At 40.4% G+C, this 19937-nt stretch overlaps 1 protein-coding gene across 3 annotated transcripts in view; it reads left to right on the top strand.

Annotated features, from left to right (window-relative positions):
• Nucleotides 1-12865: 12865 nt before the first annotated feature.
• The window catches only part of FNIP1 (folliculin interacting protein 1), a 134251-nt gene continuing 127179 nt past the window's right edge, over nucleotides 12866-19937 (top strand). For 2 of the 3 annotated variants that reach the window (XM_079917431.1, XM_079917429.1), the window contains exon 1: nucleotides 12868-14208. In XM_079917431.1, coding sequence (XP_079773557.1) covers nucleotides 14117-14208 — 92 coding nt within the window. In that variant the 5' untranslated portion in view covers nucleotides 12868-14116. Of the gene's footprint in view, nucleotides 14209-19937 lie in introns of all 3 variants that reach the window. The other variant, XM_079917430.1, reaches the window with a different exon arrangement.

Here is a 19937-nt window from a genome sequence, read left to right as displayed (position 1 = left end):
TGTGCGGGTATATAATATATATATATGTGTGTGTGTATTTCATATATATACACATATATATATATATGTGGATGTGTGTGTGTGTACATATATATATATATCAGCACATTTTTCAAATCCAGACAGGGTAACAGCAACAGCTTAACTCTGTGTGTGTGTGTGTATATATATATATATATATATATATATATATATATATATATATATATATATATATATATACTTTTTTTTTAAACATGATACTTTAGTATAACTTTTGTTAATTCAGTAGTACAATCTATTTCTGTTTTACAGAATTTTTATTTTATAACTACAAGGGTGAAAAGTGACCTATTACATTTACATCTCACATATCCTGGCATACAAACAGTACTTAACTGAATTTGAGCCCCAAACTAGAAGTCTTTAGTTTTAGCACTTGAAGAGCTTCTTCACTTCTACAGTCTTAAATCATATCCTAGTCACATTTCCAGAGTTTTCAAATGATTCATCATTGTAAACCGCGAGAAACAGGTGAATCCAAACTTTTAATTACAGTTGTATATACAAGTTAGATAACACAGCTCAAAAAGACTTTGCTATCCATCCTAAACCCAAGACACACATTGTCCACTAAGTTATTAGACAAGTCTTAGGGTTTTCCTTCTTTTCCTTACAAATAATACACACATTTAGAAGGAGCTGGTAAAACTGATATATAAGATGGCAAATGAGAGGTCACATCTGTTGGTTCCAGAATTGGTCCTGCAAATGTTGTACTCTGCTGTGTTCTTTAACTGTGTGTCTGTTACATGCAGAAGCTCTTCACAAGAACTGTCATCAAACTCAATGTAAGTTAAATTTACAGTACTGTATGAAGTTCTTCAGATTCAAGGATAAATGTGGAAAAAATATTAACACGTGAAAAATTCGGCCTTTCATGCTACCATTAAGACCGTGTCAAATTCATAAGCAGATTCTTTGGTACAGTTGAAAAGCGGAATTGTATGGATTTGTGGCATGGAACTGAAATATAGAAGTATGTTTCTCATCTGCGGTAATCCTCACCCCCAATTCTCAAGTACCACCCAATTTTCTTTGCATTTTTACAGAATTCTGGGGAAAAAAAAAGGGAGGAAAAAGACGCTGGCATTGTAACACTTCCTCCCCTCACAGGAGGTCTTCACGCTCTCAGATGAGGTCTCCTAAGACTCTCTGTATGGTCACTGGCTCTCGGACGGCCTTTGACAATGACTTGGACACTTTCCAAATCGAATCCCAGATGTTGCCTAACCTTTCCTACTCTTATCTCTGTCATTGCTGGTAAAATTTCGATGAGCGTGTTTTTCCCTTATGGAGAAATCAGACCAAAATTTTTAGTTTAATTCACAGAAAGCCCCCTGATGCCTGTTGAACTAGTTGTGCCACCTCCTGGCTTCTTCCTAGGCTCTCACCTCATATAGCAGCCTCCTTATTTAAGTAATTCCCTTTCAACCTCTGGGCACTTGTCTCTGTCTTTCCTTCAGTAAAAATAGCAAAGCCCCAAGCTAACTGTGAGCATGTTATTTTAAACATGCAGCAGGCTATTTTTAGTCCTGGCATTTAACAGTTTAGCTAGTTTGGCAGTAATCTAATCAGGACTACAGAGTGAAGCTCACTTTTGATGGTCTAGGACCCCTGTTCAGTATGCTGCTTGTTCATTAATAACTGGCACTATGCTGATTAAAGAAAACAAATTGGTGAAAGTAAACCACTAGAGGAGTCCAAAAGAGATGTGGTAGAGGAGGTGATGTGGGTAAGTAGAGATCTGAGAATGGTGACAGAGAGACAGATAGAAGAGGCCTTAGAAAACATCCAGTCCAAGGTTTCTCATTGTGTGCTCCTCTGACCACCTGTAGCAGAATCACTGCAGACCTGGTAAATTACAATCTCTAGCGATATGGCACAAGAATCTACAATTTGATGAGCTTTCAGAGTGATCCCAATAAGCACTAAAATTTGAGAACCATATAATAATCTAGTTTATTTTGCTCATTTTGCGTATAAAAAAAATGACCTGGCCATATTGATAAGTGACTTGCCCAAGTTCACACAGCTAATTACTGGTAGAGTCAGAACTAGAACTTAGTTTTCCTGGTTCTGAGTTTGACTGGGTAGCTGTCAAATAGGGAATGTGGGGTAGAGTAGATAGGGCTCTGAGTTTCTCAGGTCATCCAGACAGAGCAGTTTTGATTCTCTTTGCTTTACACATTGGACTTCTATATCTATTTAAACAGACTTAACTTTTTTTTTTTTTTTTTTGCCAAGAAGACGGTTGGACAATCATTGCTTCTGTACCTCTTACAGTTACAGCAATGGATGTCTAATTTATTGGTACTTTAATTCAGCCAACAAGCATGCATTATGCTCTGCATTATTAGATAGGGATAGGAGTATAGCCTTTGCTCTCTGGGGCTCACAGATTAGTGATGAAGTAGACCTCACAGTCTTCTCTATAAGGTGATAAGTTAGAAGTGGAGCAAAACACTCTAGGAGCCCAGGAGAGGATGCTTTTAACTTTGAAGTGTCAGAGAAGACTTCCAAGCTAACAGTACATTTTGGAAAATCAGACAAAACCTGTAGCTATCCTTATAGTAAGATTTTTATTTTCATCTCCAGAAGAGATGATAAATGATGTGTTATAAATTCATATCTTAAGCTAGTAGAATAACAGCCTTTACCTGGATACATATATATCTTTAGTGAGAGTTTGAGTTTTTAGATAATAATAGCAGGCAGAAGTATCACACAGAAATATGATAAAGTGTGGTGCTCATACCACATGGGGAATGTATAAATAATGCAAATTCCAGGGTCATTGCTTCAGCAGTCTGATTCAGGATTTCTGGGGATTGAGAACCAGTGTAACCTAAAAATGTTTATTGGTATAATTGCCAGGGTTTAGTGACTGCTTAGGTACTGGTACAGGGTAGTGAGAGAGAAGGACAGTTAGAGGATGACTCCTAGGTCTCTAGTATTGTAAAGTTTTAGAAATGATGTGCTCTAGGTGATGTCAGGGGAAAATATAGGGCATGGCCCTGGATGTATATATGAAGGCAGAGGAGGGATAGGGGAGACTACATAGTTGGGTGGGTTGATTGCCACTTGGAAAGTTACTCAAAAATTGGTATGGGACTTCCCTGGTGGCGCAGTGGTTGGGAGTCCACCTGCCGATGCAGGGGACACAGGTTCGTGCCCTGGTCCGGGAAGATCCCACATGCCGCAGAGCGGCTGGGCTCGTGAGCCATGACCGCTGAGCCTGCGCGTCCGGAACCTGTGCTCTGCAGCCGGAGAGGCCACAACAGTGAGAGGCCCGCGTACAGCAAAAAAAAAAAAAAAAAAAAATTGGTATGGAGAAGATGGCTGTGGCCCAAAGTCTTTAATAAATGAGCAGATAGTATCTGAGGTCAGTGAAGACAACAATAAGGAGGAATAGAGGGTAGAATAGCCAGTACTTCCCAAACTTTAATTTACTTGTGAACTGCTTGAGGATCTTGTTTAAAATGGAGATTTTGATTCAATAGGTCTGGAATGGAGCCCAAGATTCTACATTTCTAATCAACTCCTAGGTGACATTGAAGTTACTGGTCCATGGACCACACTTTGAATATCAAAGATATAGGTCTCTGGTGTTCCAACAGCTGCACATCAGACTTCCCTGGATATTTGAGTCCCTTGTCCAGAGGTTCTGTTCTAATTGGTATGGAGTATAGCCTGGATATCAGGATTTGTAAAAGCTCAGATAACTCTATGGTACAGCAGAGTTTGAGAACCTATTGATATAGGCTGATTAGGCTAGCGGGTGAGGTATATCGTAGTATGAAAGTGGCAATGGAAATAGGTAAAGCTGACTCCACTCTGGATCTTGTGGTACAAGATATTGGGGGAGGGGTGAAGGCCCCAGAATCCTGTATTGGAACGAACCTGAGTTCATCTACAACAAAGGGTAGGAGAATGAAAAGGAGAGATGGGTAGGAAAATGTGAGGAGGTTCTGACTAGGTGGTGGCTGAGGAGGACTGGGATTAGGAGCACAACTGGATCCATTCCACCAGGTTACAAGGCTGGAGTTAGCGACTTGTGATGGCCACTAACAGCTGTCTTTGCTGGGCTTTCCATTGGAATGTTATTGAGCAGGTCTCTTTGTGTCTCCAAAGAGAAGAGAAGCGTCTTCAGCATGTCCAGGAAGGAGTGAGCCAGCTATTCCATTTTTTTTTTTTAATGACCTCTGGATTTGTTTCCTAAGGCTCGATGGAGTGAAACTAGAGTTGCTTGGACATCAAGCGTTCTCTCCCCCAGGGACTGATTATTAATAACTATTGAACACCTGCTTGTGATGCATATGAAATAATCTATTGTTATTTTTTTCTCCAGATATTATAATAAAAACAAGTGGCAGGATGTAGCAGCTGTGGCTGAATTTTCACTACTTTGAAGACTTGAATGTGAAGTCAAAGTCCGTGAAGCAGAATGTCTGCCTAAAATTACATGAAATTCAAAAATCAAAATTCTCTGATTATTTGTGATATATCCTGATGTTGAAATTCTGTTGAGTCTTATAAATTACTTTTAATGAGCTGAGAAAGAATCTTCTGTCTGCTTCTTAAATGTATGTATTTGTATTATAAAATAACAAATAGCTTATATTAGAAGACTGTACACTAAATAGATGACTTCAGCTATTTATAAAGACCCAACACCAGGATACTAGGTAACTTCCTTTGATGGTTTTTTCCCAAGTTTATCCTTTGTATGGATTAAAGGTAGTAAAATTGTTGATGCTTATATTACGAGCTATTTTTAACAGAACTTAATTGAAACCACATGAGTGAGAGACCTAATTCCAGGTCTGACTGAAAGAAACTCTATACTTAAGGTTTGCTGAAGCAGGGAATGTATAATACGTACAATCAATCACACACTAAGTATTTAATATATTACCTCATCCCCGAACAACCTTTTTTAGCTAATGCTATCTATCTGTAGGATTTTTTTTGGGGGGGTAATACAGCTTATTGTGGCATCTTGGAAATGCCCTTCCTAAAAAGGAACAATCCTGTTGTCAGTGAACAGTGTATAACGGTGAGATTTTAACTCTGTTGGTTTTACTAATGTTATTAGACATAAAAGTAAATGAGGCCAATTTTCAAAGCTCCTTCAATATGAAAGAGAATTGTAAAATTGAAGAATTAACTGAGGTTACATAACCCATATAGTACTCATTTTTAAATAGGACTCCCATGAAAATATTCTTGTAAACGATTTGACAAGGTCTTAAGCCACTAACAAAACTATTTGTGATTTCAGTTCCACATTTTAATCTAGAGGTGAAATATGGGAAAGTTGTTAGGAAATGTAGAAGAGATCATTAATGATGGATGTTAGAACCAAATTTAGACCTGAATTCTAAATCAGTACTCAGCTAAGTCAGCAACTCCTGTGGTAGTTTTAAAGCAGAAGTGTGATAAGCAGTGGGGGAAGAAGAAATGGAATAGAAGGCCTATTACCCGCCTTCAAGGAGTTTATAATCCAAGGGGGAGGAGTTAGAATGAGAACAAAGTATTTGATAATTTCTAAACAGGTGGTAGGTTCTTGTGAGAAAAAACGATACCTGATTCTTAGACTGGGCCTAGTGGGGCTGGAGGAGATAACATTTGATAGTTCCATGTTGCTGATAAGAAAAATATAGCTACCTTAGAAAGATAAATACTTGGCAAGGCTGATGTGAAAGTAGGACTATGTGAGTTCAATATTTTTATCAGCTTGAGCACAGGGCAAGGTGGGAGGGAGGAAGGGGTTGCAATTGGAGTTGAAGGTTTAGTGGTAGAGGACATAACTTCGATTATGATTAAGAGGAGGGAAAGTAAAATAAGCCTGCTTGCTGTCTGGTGGACGTTTGAAGTTCCAAGAGGATTCCTGTTGGCAAATCCTAGAAGAAGGTTATACTCTTAACTTTACATTGGTGGGTAGGCCACAGACGTCTCTCAGTGAACCTGCCTGGAAGATCATCAGAAAGGACCATCTCTTTCTGGGGTGAGGGTCTCCATAGTTTTCATCATATTTTCTAAGCGGTCTGTGATTTTTAAAAAGTTAACAATGGGACTGGATCCCTTTACTTTAGCATATAACTAATTACATTTCATTTTTAAGCACTTAAAATTATATTTTCAAATTACACTTCGTGAAAAAAAATCTCAGGTCGTAAGTGTGAAAATCCAGTTAAAAATTCATGAAAGGCCAGGCATGATACCGTTTCCATTTAAAAAAATTTAACTAGAGTTTTTTTCGCCTTTCCCAGGTGTAATTCATCATGGTTTGTTCAGTTATGAATAGCCTCTTTATCTCATATTGTGTATACAGGATATGTGTTTATATGAAGGGTGTGGTGCCCAGACTTTCCAGATAGATGTTATCTTCAACCTCTCCTGCTCTACTGTTGCTTTCTAACCTGCATTTTAAAATGTTGAATCAGCTTATATCTTAAATACTCCCTTGATTCCATATGTTCTTCTACCTACCCAATAATTCTTTACCTGTTTACATCCATGCTTCCTAAAAAGAGTGCTTTCTGCTTTCTCACTGATTCCCTCACTACTCAGCCCTTTCTCCTCTTCCTTCCCCTGCCCCAATACACATAAAGTCTGGTTTTAGCTCTGATCCTTCACTGACACTGGTCCCCTCAAGGCTACAAGCAACTACTTTGATGCTAATCTAAGGAGTATTTTTCAGTTCTTGTCTTACCCAACCTTTCCCAGCTAATGATGTTGTAGACTATTACTCTCCTCTTGAAAGCCTCCAGTAAGGAATGACCTCTCTGAAACATTATTCTCCAGTCTTTCATCTCATGTATAGCTCTTTCTCTTCCATTTCTCCTGAAGCCTCATTTTCCTCTGTCCAGTCTTTAAATTTTGTTGTTTCTTCGGGTTCTATTCTAGGGCTTCTTCTTATGTTACACAGTCTCCTTGGGTGATGTCATCTACCACTGCCATCAGTTATCATCTCTGTTCAGTTGACCCCAAATCTTTGTCAGTAACTGCCATGGATATTGGTAGTGGAGATGTGTCGTGACTGGCCCTGTATCTGTCCCCCAAAATGTTTGCTGTCTTTCCTTGTATTCCCACAGCATCCTATACTTGCCCACGTCATAGCATTTATCACAATGTACTGTAATTGCCTTTCAAATGCTACTTTTTCTCCCTTAGATTGTAAGCTTCTTGAGTGCAGGAACTACATCTTGTTCATCACTGTATTTCTGTTCCCCTCTACCTCTATTGTAATTGGATTTTGAGTTTCCAGGTCACATGGTTTAGGTGGGATTGATCCCACCCTTAGTTCCAGGGGTGGGCCTTTAACGGTTTAAGTCAATTAACATGGCCCTCCTAACTCAGGCACAGTGATTGGTTCAGAACGGGTGCAAGGCCTAAAATAATCTATTGGATTAAATCTCAGAGCTTTTTCTGGGAATGCTGGGATGTAGACATTTTACTTTTCCTCTTGGATTTTTATCTGAAAGGATTTTACCTGAGAGGAGAGCTTCTGGCAGCCATCTTGTGTCCACAAATGGAGGCCCTGCCTGGGAATGGAGTTCATACAGAGAAATTAGAGCTGGGATAGAGAAATTGGATTCTTGATATCATTGTTGCAGTCTCTGGATGCAGCTGTACCTGAACTGTGCTCTACTTGAGCTCCAGTTATGCGAGCCAATCAATTTTTTTTTTTTGCTTAGGCTAGTTTAATTTGGGTTTTCTATCATGTGCAACACAGAACATCCTGATTGATGGACTCACACAAGACCTTTCTAGAGTTCTAAGTCTGTGTAGCCAAAAGCTTACTTGTCATCACTACAGGGATTCTCATGGTATCTCATATTCAACATATCCCAAACTCAACTTATCTCCCCCTTGAAGCAGTTCTTTCTCCTATCATCTGTTTCAGTGTTATATATCTTCATCTATCCAAGTTACCTGAGCCAGAAATTTGCTGTCACCCATGACTCCTCTCTTTCTCTTACTTTCCCACAGGCAGTCACTCATGAAGTCCTGTTGATTTTGAATCCTAAAAGCCCTCATTATTTTCCATACTCCTCCATTCCCATGGCTATTCTCTGAGTTCATGTCAGTACTTCTTGCCTGGCTTAGAATGAGAGCCTCTTCACTAGTTTCTCAATCATTATTCTTGTACCTTATAGTCAGCTTTCCACAACGTATCCAGAGAGCTTTCTAAAATGCTCATCTGATCATGTTTTCTGCTTAAAATTCCTCAATAGCTCCCCATATCCTCTGGATAAAGTCTTATCTTTTAAGTGATTTTTACAGTTTTCTTTTTTTTTTTAAGATTTATTTTATTATTTATTTATTTTATTTATTTTTGGCTGCATTGGGTCTTAGTTGCAGCACGTGGGCTCTTCGTTGTGGTGCACAGGCTTCTCTCCAGTTGTGGCGTGGGGGTTTTCTCTCTGTAGTTGTGGCGTGTGGGCTCCAGAGCGCGTGGGCTCTGTAGTTTGAGGCACGCAAGCTCTCTAGTTGAGGCGCGTGAGCTCAGTAGTTGTGGTGTGCAGGCTTAGTTGCCCCACAGCATGTGGAATCTTAGTTCCCTGACCAGGGATCAAACCCGCGTCCCCTGCATTGTAAGGCGGATTCTTTACCACTGGACCACCAGGGAAGTCCCTTACATAGTTTTCTTAATCCAGTTCAATTTTACCATTAGATTATATTGTAGGTCACTGAATTTTTATATTCTCTTTTGCCTCCACCAGGCAGATGGTATGTGCTGCTCCATCTGCCTGAAACACTTTCCATGCCCACATCCTCTTTTCTTTAGCATATCCCGTTTTAATTCCTATTTATTTCACCCTTCAGAAAACTCCCTGTAATTCTCCCAAAAGGTTAGTTGCTTTTCCTTGTTTTCCCCTGGCATCCTGTACTTGCCACATCATAGCATTTATCATAATGTAACACCATGTAATTGCCTGTCAAATTCTGTTTTTTCTCTCTAGGCTGTAAGGTCCTTGAGTGCAGGAACTACATCTTGTCCATCATTGTATTTCCAGGTTGTAGCACAGCTCCCAGACACATAGTAAACATATTAAGTGTTTGAAAAATACTTGTTGAAAGAATGTTTGTCATAGAAGTGTGCCATTATTCTTGCATACTTCTAATAGAATTCAAGATGAGGATTTCAAGCCAATTTTATATTGAAGATAAAAGTTTGATTCTTTAAAAGCACTTATCACAATCTGTAATAACCTGTTTACTTGTTGATTTCTTAAGGGTGAGGGCTGTACCTGTCTTGTACATTATTGCATTCTGGAACATAGCAGGTATTTGATTTCAGCATCTCTATTAGATTATTTCTCTTAGCATATGAAATTCTCTAATATCTTCCATCTCAAAAAAAAAAAAAAAAAGAGGAGGACAATTTTCCCTCCTCCCGTCTCCTCTCAATCCTCATTTTTCTGCTCCTTATCTCAGCAAAATGGAGTAGTTGTCTATACTTGCTTTACCACTCCCTCCCTACTCTTTCTTTTTTAGTCCACTCCATTCAGGCTTTTGCTCATCCTTCCATTGAAACTGTTCTTGTCAAGATGTCCATGTTGACAAATCTAATGGACACTTAAATTTTCAGTAACATTCAACACAGTTGACCCCTTCCTCCGTTTTGGGTTATTTTCTTCTCTTGTCTTGCTACTACTGCTTATGCTCATCCTTCTTTCCTGGATCCTTCTCTTCAAGACTTGTAAGTGTTGCCTTCTTTGAATATTAGTGCTGGACTCTCTTCTGTATTATACACTCTTTCATTTAAAAATTAAAAAAATTATTTTTGGCTGCGTTGGGTCTTCATTGCTGTGCGCGGGCTTTCTCTAGTTGCGGTGAGCGGGGGCTACTTTTCGTTGCGGTGCGTGGGCTTCTCATTGCAGTGGCTTCTCTTGCTGCAGAGCATGGGCTCTAGGCACACGGGCTTCAGTAGTTGTGGCACATGGGCTCAGTAGTTGTGGCTTGCGGGCTCTAGAGTGCAGGCTCAGTAGTTGTGGTGCACGGGCTTAGTTGCTCTGCGGCATGTGGGCTCTTCCCGGACCAGGGCTCGAACCCATGTCCCTTGCAGTGGCAGGCGGATTCTTAACCACTACACCACCAGGGAAGTCCCATACACATTCTTTCTAGGTAAACTCACTCATTCTATATTTTAAATTCTGTGTATTAGCTGATGCCTACTGAATTTCTCTGCAATCCTGGATTCTCCTCATATATTCTCAGAATCTCCACGTGGATATCTAATAGCCAATTCAAACTTAATATATCCAAACTTAATATGCTTGATTTTCCTCTTCAAACCTGTACTTTCCCTGGTCTTTCCATTAGGAAATGACTTCCATTTGGTTGCCCAAGGCAAAAACGTAGGAGTCAATCCTTAGTTTTCCTTTCTTTCACTCTTACTACAAATCGTGTTAGTTCTATCTTCAAAATAGTTAGCCAACATCAGCTCTTGCCTAAAATACATGGTAGACTCCTATATGGTTTCTCTCCTTCCATTCTTATTCTTTTATAATCCCTTCTCCACAGAGCAACCGATCTTCTAAAATCATAAATTCTATCACGTCCCTCTCCTGTTTTAAACTCCTACAATAGTTCCCATCACAATGTAACCTCCTTCGCATGATTTACAAGGTTCTACATAATCTGGCTCCTTGTACCTTTCTAGCCACATCTCAAACATCTTCCCCCTCCCACAGGGTGTTCAGCTGTTTTGGCCTCCTTTTTCTTCTTCAAACAGGAGAAACCCATTCCTGCCTCAGTCTTTGTACTTCTTCTTCTCTCTGCTAGAATGTTCTTTACCATCATCTTCCCGTCACGGGTTCCTTTTCATTCTTTAGACCTCAGTTCAAATACCGCATCTTTGGAGAGGATTTTCCTGACCACTCTATCTAAATTTGGCCGCACCAGTTGTACTATCAACTCTTTTTTTCCTAGCTTTTAGGACTACTTGCAAACATCTTGTTTACTTTGCCTCTTCCCACTAAGAACTAAGTTTCTGAGAGTAGGAATAGACTACCAGAACAGAGTCTGGGACCTTTGAGGGACTCAATAAATATTTGTTGAATAAATGATTGTTTGTTTGCTGTTGCCTCAAACCACTGCCATTCCCTTATTATATAGCAGTAAATCATTGGTTGGCTTAAGAGTTTTTAAAACTGAGGTACCGTCATGAGTCCATCTAAGTGCCATTCAGGAAGTTTTACTTTATCATCTTGATTCTGACTATCTTGTTCTGAGATGCTATCAATGAAAATTTAACTTGTTTCAGGAAAATTTAGCACAACTCAGGTTGTGCTTACTAGCATGGTGGTTAAGGGAGCAAGATTCCAGTTTTATTGCCACCTTTTGCTATATTTGATAACTGGAAAATGGCTGTAGTGAGAAGTGCCCCTGTCTTCTGTGATATTGGAATCAGTTGGACAGAGCCCCAAAGGCTGTTGGGGTTTGTGGGGAGGCTAAATCTTCTACTCCTGAGTGAAAGTGTAGGCCTTATGTCTAATTTTCTAACCCAACAGTTCCATATTCATATAACATTAATGAATAATTATTTTCTTTCTTACATTTCCTCCTTGCTCCTAAACTTAAAGAGGCTACTTTAAGACACCTCAGCTTCTCTGGGGGAAGAGGTAGTGTTAAGTAAAAGGGGAAAAAAAGATAATATACAGTTATTGAAGTTGAAAATATTTTCATTTTAATCTGCATAATTACGTATAGTTATATGTCCTCTTTTATGACAAACTTGTATCATTTCAGTGCTCTCTGAGTCTATAATTTGAGTATTACACAACAACATAAAGGAAATGTGATGAATGATAGCAAGTAAATTGTTTTTTTCTGTACCTTTCAAGTATAAGACCACAGAAATGAAACCTTTACATGATTAGAGAACACTAATACAAAGTATCTCTTATGCAAGTCCTAATGTTCTTTCCCTTACTATTAATATCTATAATTATCCACGAGGTAACTTTTTGCCAAGATGAAAGCACCTAAGATTATTGTATTTATAAACTTCATTCTGAGGGGAACTGGAACTACTCTGTGCCAGCCACGGAGCGGCCATGATTCCTCCTTGTGTCTTTGGTCAAATATAGACAGGCTTGAGCCCGTTTCCACTTGCACTCATTTAGTGATACTTGCTAGTGTCAAAACAAAACTTTCCCAAATGATCGCTTCATTAATTGACTTATAGGATGCGCGTTTTCTCACTTTAAAAAAATTTCAGACTTCATTTTTTGTTTACAAAATTCCATTCCGCGTTCATATTTTGTGAGATAAATATACATAGCTATTTTGCCTCATTAGAAATCTTTCAGCGTTTGGCGCCAGAGAATATCTTAAGTTTATAGGGGATACAGTCTTGCTATTTTGACCTTGTATTGCTCAGTAATTCTGGAGCTTGGGCAATGTACGGAGCAACTCTGAATGACTCTTAACCTGAGCACCTCAAATGTCACCTCCTCAGAGAGACCTCCCCCACTCACTTCATTGTTTCTCATTCACAACACTGGTAATTTCAAATTACCTTTTTTACTTATTTACTGTTTCCTCATATAGAAAGTTAGCCCTATCTTTTAAATTTTGGATTCCCAGTGCCTAGACCAGGGACACTTAGACATTGTGGAAGGAATAAATTAATTTCTTAATCACCTATAAATAGTGCTTTAAAAATTCTTGTAACATTGAAACTGAACAACACGTTGTTACATGGCCACTGAAATTCTCCGAGATACATACTCTGGCTATTACTTTTCTTTTTTCTATATAAGGCCACTTATTTCATAGCATAAACTCTAGCTGCAAATCAGTGGGAGCTGGCAGCCACTTAGAGACAATTTGATTTGTATGCCTTATTAAGTGAAATTCTCAAAAAAGTATTTTAATCTAACCTTCCAAACCACATACCAGTAATTTCCAGACATTCATATCTGTCAGAGAATTGCGTCCCATGGTACAAAATTCCTCCTGCTGGAGGGGCAGTAGGGGAATGAGTAGGGGAACTGAAGATCTGTAAGACCAATTTGATCCAAACCCTGATAAATTTTGGTTCCCTGGGTTTAAGTAGACTGTACGGTCATTAATGAGCAATGTTTTTCTTTGGAAAGGGTTTTCCGCCTATTAAACTCATTTGTTCACAGTTTCACAGTTCCTCTCTCTCTCTCCATACCTAGACATTGAGTGTAAATCCTGAGCCTCCTATGGCTAGCTCTTCCAAGGGGCTAATTCCCGGTGTGTCAGGGTTCGAGGCGCAAGTGGTAAACACCGAGGGCCGCTGCCCTCAGTGCCTGGCCGAGGCCATCTCTGCCGGGAGGCATGGCTGCGGGGAGCGTCTTGGCAGATCCTCCACCAGACCCGTGAGCCAGCCCCGCTCAGTTAAGCTCTGAGCCCAAACCTCTCGCGGCCCAGCGTGAGCGGGCCTGTGGTCCCGGGCTTAAAGTCCAGCATGTGCCGCGGCCCCACGGGTACGCTCGCGCACCTGGCCTGCTCCGGGGGCCGCCGGACTCCGCCAGGCGCGGACGGAGGCGCGAAGCCGCAGAGACTGAGGGGAGGACGGCGGGGGAAGGGCGACTGCCAGTGGGGTCCTGAACTTCTCTCTTAGTCGTGGATGCGGGAAGCGGAAGGCTTCTACACTCCAAAGTCCCTGGCGTCGTCCCCGCGGCACCCTGCTGTAGACTCAGGTAGCAACTAACAGCGTCACGGAGAAGGACCGGGACCGCTGCATGTTCCTTTTTCACGTCCCCAGCCACCCCAGTTTCCCGCCCCTCCCCTCCGCGCATGCCCCGCCCCGTGAGCTGCCACGTGAGGACATCCACTGGCCAGCCTATGGGCGCCAGCTCCGCCCCACGGCCCCGCCTTGCACCCTGCTCCGCGCGCCACCACGTGATGCGGCTCACCGCCAGCCAATGGACGCCGGCCTTGCCTCGCGCCCCGCCCCGCGCGCCGTGGCCGTTTGAAGTGACTAATTTCTGTCATATGACTGAGGCGCCTATGGGGGTGGCGGGGCAGCTCTAAGAGCGGGGGCCTGGCGAGTGCCCTGTGGAGCGACCCCGGCCTGGCCGTGGCCATCATGGCCCCTACGCTGTTCCAGAAGCTCTTCAGCAAGAGGAGCGGTCTGGGCGCACCCGGTCGGGACGCGAGGGACCCGGATTGCGCGTTCAGGTAGGTCGCTGCAGGGCGAGGGGCGAGCAGCGAGGGGCGCGGAGCCGATGGCCTAGTGGGCTTTGGCTTCCAAAGGCGCTGGGGCTTTCGGTGCTTACGCTTGAGCGGCAGCGTCGCCCCGGGACCGGGATCAGGGCCGCGGTCGGGAGGGGCCGGGCAGCTGCAGACCTGCGCTGGACGGTTCGAGCGAGGTCCTCTCTCGCCTACCCCCCTCTCCCACGGTTGCCCCTTCCCCCTCGTCCGGGGCTGTTTGTTTACGTCCTGCTCGGCAGCCACGCGCTACTCTGCCCCTCCGGACCCAGCATCGCGGCCTGAGCTTAGGGTCCACACGCCTTCCTGGCGACGCGTAGAGTTGGGCGCGGGCTGGATTGGACCTCTACCGCCGTCCTCCGGGCCGAAAAGTTCTCCCCTCCTCCCCGCGGCCAGTCGTCCTCCGGGTGCTCCATTCCAGCTTGGTTGCTCTTGTGGAGAGAGCCGCACGTTTTGGCCAACCTTCGGAGTAGAGAACGCCGGAGGAGCGTGTAGGCAAGCTGCTGTTATTTCAGATTTCTTGTAAACCTAAGTTGGAGGTCTGCAGATACCGGACCCAGTGGCTTTAATGTTGCCGAAGGAGAAATGTGAAACCTAAGAGTTTGTGGTTTTTACTGACCAGAATGAAGCTGCGCTGAATCAAATGAAGCATGGCCGTAAAATTGACCACCCCCTTGGAACTGTTACTAAAAACGAGTTTTTAAAAATTGAGAACGGTAGCATCATATTTTGTGGTATTACAGGCTTTGTTAATTTTTGGTTACAGTACCTGTTGCTGATAGAAAAACTTTAAAAAATTGTAAGACAATAGAATATAAACCTGAATTCTAGGTAAAATTTAGTTTCGAAACTGCATTTGAAGAAGAGATTATGTCTTTCAAACAGCCTTCATACTTGTTGCCGTGTGGAAACTTGTAAATGTAACTAGGCTAAATGTCAAATATCACTCAAACCTGGTAGGATAGCATAGAGCCCAGTTGTACAGTAGTAGTAGGAAGAGATGAGTATCTGTTAAATTTTGCAGTAGCCAGAGTCTGAAATGAGTGTACCACACTGGTTGAAAAGGTTTTGATAATCTTAAAATTATTCACTCTCTCTTGCTAATGCAGGTCCCATTACTAAACACTCAGTAACTTGTGGAATTGAAGTATTAAATGGAAAGAAATTTGACTTTTAGAGGAAGAAAAATCTCAGTGGTGAACATCTTGGAACAGTACTTAGTAAAAGTTATCTAGCTTTTGGTCTTTTCTACTGGGAAATAAATGTCTTGCCATGCTTATCTAATGACTTTAAAGATTTCTTTAGTGTTTTTCTTTTGAAAAATGAAAGTGCAGTATAGATAGTACTACATTGAGCCATACAGTAAATCAAGGGTTAGTAGAAAGCAAGTTCAGGAGGGATATTAAAAAGGTGACATTTGAGTAGGTTTTCTATTTCTGGGTAAAGATTTACTTTGGGGTACCCAAGTTTCCAAGCATCTCAAGTTATTCTTGTGAAAAAAAGTTTATTTTTTTAAAATGTAAACTCTACTATATGTTTGTGTAATACTACTTTAGAGTTGCCAAAGCACTTTCTCATCAGTTATCTCATGTGATGTTTCACAACAGTCTTGTGAGATAGGGCAAGTAGCAGTATAGATAACTACATGATCCTTTTTATGTGTAAGAATTATGTGTAAGCACAAAAACTGCAGTACAATACGGAAAAATGCGTAGAAGTGTACATGTGAGGAAATGAAAACTGGGTAATGTCACACACTTAGTAACTTGCAAATTTAATCAACCCAATCTTTTTTTTTTTAACACCTTCATTGAGCTATAATTTACATACAATAAAATCGAGCCATTTGAAGTCTATAGTTATATGAATTTTGTTACATGTATACAGTTGTGTACCCACCACCCCAATGAAGTTTTAGAACACTATCATCCAAAAAATTCCCTCATGCCCCTTTGCTATCATTTCTTAATGCCTTCTCACCCAGGGCAATCACTGACTTGCTTTTGTCTAATGACAGAGGTTTTGACGTTTCTGGAATTTCATATAAATGTAATCATACTGTTTATAGTCTTTTGTGTCTGGCTATTTTAACTCAGAGTGATGATTTTGAGATTCATCCATGTTGTTGCATTTATCTGTAGTTCGTTCCATTTTTTGCTGAATAGTGTTCCATTGTATAGGTATACCACAGTTTATCCATTCACTGGTTGGCAGACTTTTGGGTTGTTTTCAGATTTGGGCTGTAATAACAATGCTGCTGTGAACATTTGTGAACAAATCTTTATGCGGAAATACATTTTCATTTCTCTTGGAGTGGGATTGCTGGGTCATATGCTAAGTGTATGCTTAACTTTTTAAAAAAATTGCCAAACTTTTCTAAAGTATTTGTACCATTTGTATTCCCACTAGTAGTGTATGAGGTTACAGTTGCTCCAGATTCTCTCCAAATCCAGATATTGTTAGTCTGATTTTTTTAAATTAAAAAAATTTTTTGTGTTGTAAAAAACACCTAACATAAAATATACTATGTTAACCATATTGGAGTCTCTTTAAAAATTTATTTTTATTATTTATTTATTTAAAAAATTTTAAATTGAAGTATAGTTGACTTACAATGTTGTGTTAGTTTCAGGTATACAGCAAAGTGAATCTGTTATACATATATTAATACAGATATCCACTCTTTTTTAGATTCTTTTCCCATACTAATGGGTATAGTGGTATCTTGTGTGGTTTTAATTTGCATTTTCCAAATAATAAACGGTGTTTCGCATCTTTTTATGTAACTCCTGTTTTTGAGTAGACTAAAATTTAGTTTTTATTCCAGTATACCATGATTTTCATTCTAGAATACTTTTTTGGTTTTGTTTGTTTTAGTCAGTGTAAGTTGTTAAATAAGGCTTGGACACAGCCATTGGCAACTAACTATAGCTCAGCCTGTAAGAGTCAGTTCCTAGAGTAAACAATATAGGAGGCTCAATAGTCATAAGCCATAATAGGGCTCTTGGGTAGGAAAGACCTGAAATAGAGAAGTCTTAGGAGCTTTTCAGTATTGTTTTTCATGGTCACTCCACTGAAAAAGATGGTCAGGGATTACCCCTTTCCATTCAGTCTGAACTCCCTTACCTTATAGGTTTCTGGTGCTTTGTCCTATCTAAGGTTCTTGAGCTGGAGGTAAGTATGTAGGGTATCACAGGGAGAATATTATTTTAATCATATATAGAACTAAAACAGTAATTTGTTTTAATCTTCTAAAGAATTTGGGAAAGACAGGGAAGATACTGCTTTATGTTTTCTCCATCAGGCCACTTTCCAGGGGAAGTAAGATTTAAGTGTAAGTCTAATAACTGCAGTACATATAAAATGATTGCTTTAAAAATAAAATTCTCTTCATCTAAAAATGATGTTAATAATGGCAACTGTGCAGGGTTGTCATGAGGTATATTAGTGAAGGTACACTAAACTGCGTTGTGTTAATAAATAAGCTAAGTCTCAAAAAAAAGTTCTTGAAAGAAGCCTAATTTGACGAAGAAGATTGTTTTAGAGTTATATATCTGTAGGACATAATTCATGTTTTGTTCAAAAAACAGTTTCTGTATTTTTATTTTATTCCTAATACATGAACGTTTGCTCTTTTTGTCTGTATCAGTTAACAACCTCTTAACTGGTCTTTCTGTCATCACTCTTGCCTTTCTCCAAACTATTCTCAATACTTCATTCTTTAAAAAAAATGCTAATTCTGATCATGGTCAGCAGGCAAAATGGTATAGAATTTAAAATCTCCACAACACAGAGGTATTTTAAGGATTCAAAGAGATAAATCATGTTGAGCAGTTAATGCAGTGCTTTAGTGCATGGCTTTCACAACCAGAAGTTGTTTTTGCTGTGATGATCTCATGCTTATGTATAAAACCATTCAGTTTAGGACAGTTTAGGACCAAACTCCTTAACATAGCCTGTGGTGGTGTAGCTTCTGTGAAGTCTCTAGTCTTGACCTTTTAATTTTTTTTAATAAGGTCATTTTTTAACATAGCCATTAATCTATTATTATCCCTTATATTATCTATTAATATTATATATCTAGGGACTTCCCTGGTGGTGCAGTGGTTAAGAATCCGCCTGCCAATGCAGGGGACACGGGTTCCATCCCTGGTCCGGGAAGATCCCACGTGCCGTGGAGCAACTAAGCCCGTGTGCCACAACTACTGAGCCTGCGCTCTAGAGCCTGCGAGTCACAATTACTGAGCCCGCGTACCACAACTACTGAAGCCCACGTGCCTGGAGCCCGTGCTCTGCAACAAGAGAAGCCACCACAATGAGAAGCCCGCACACCACTACAAAAAATAGCCCCGGCTCGATGCAACTAGAGAAAGCCTGTACGCAGCAACAAAGACCCAATGCAGCCAAAAAAAAAAAAAAAAAAATATATATATATATACACATCTATTAATATTATCTACTAGTCTATATTAAAATTTTCTCAGTTGTCTCAGGATGTCTTTTTACAGTAGGTTTGTTTGAATCAGTCTGCATATTGAATTTGCCGTTATGTGTCTTAAGTAATTTTTATTCCACAACGGCCTCCCCCCGCTCTTTTAAAAATAGCATTTGTTGTTTTTAAACTGGGTATTTTTCCTATGAAATTTCCCACATTGTCTATTTGCCTGTTTGCTCTCTAATGGTTTCCTTTAATTCACTGGTTCCCAGCAATCTCTGTTTTAACAAGACCCTCCAGGTGATTCTGAATGCTCAAGTTTGAGAACCACTGCTATAACTTATTCTCTCTTTCCTGAAAACTGGTGGTTAGATACTTTACTAGATTCAGGTTCAGTTTTTTTTTTTTTTCCTTTTTTTTTGCGGTACGCGGGCCTCTCACCGCTGGGGCCCCTCCCGGTGCGGAGCACAGGCTCCGGACGCGCAGGCCCAGCGGCCATGGCCCACGGGCCCAGCCGCTCCGCGGCACGTGGGATCCTCCCGGACCGGGGCACGAACCCGTGTCCCCTGCATTGGCAGGCGGACTCTCAACCACTGCGCCACCAGGGAAGCCCCAGTTTTTTTTTTTTAATTAATATATTCCAAAGATTTTGCAGTGTACTTCGTATCCATACGTAATGTCTGGTTGTCCCATTTTTTAGTGCTGCTAAGATTGATTAGTGGTTTCAGGTGGTATCAGCTTTATTCTTCCATTATAAACTTCACCCTTCACTAATGGTTTTAGCGTCTTTTGTTGATTATTGCCTGAATCCATTATCTTGTTAGGGGATGCAAATGGTAATATTCTGATTCTTTAATTCTTTCTGCATTTATTTCCTGGAAGAACTTTCTCTTACTACTTATTTGGTTATTTGCTACAGGAAAGTCAGCATCAAAGTTTATCACTTTTGAGAATAATTTATGATGAGTTCAATGAAGGTTTTCATTTTAATTATCATTTTTTAGTACTACCATCACCTCTTGGATTTTAATGTGTTTTAATCCATTACTGTCAAATTGTCCCGTATTTAGCCAGTGGAAGACTTTTCAAGTTGACTTCTGTGCCCTTTGACATGATCTGATCTCATTAATCTTTGATAACTTGTTGGTTTCTTCTGGACTTGTCTTAATCTAATCACCTTCCTTTTCTATGATTTTAACACCTTGGATTTTTTTTAGGTTTTGGGATGTGCCATGCTGTGCTGTTCTTTGTTTTTGGCATAGTT

Source organism: Stenella coeruleoalba, assembly GCF_951394435.1.
Source record: "Stenella coeruleoalba genome assembly, chromosome: 3".
NCBI lineage: Eukaryota > Metazoa > Chordata > Mammalia > Artiodactyla > Delphinidae > Stenella > Stenella coeruleoalba.
This window is presented reverse-complemented; position numbering and strand designations above follow the sequence as displayed.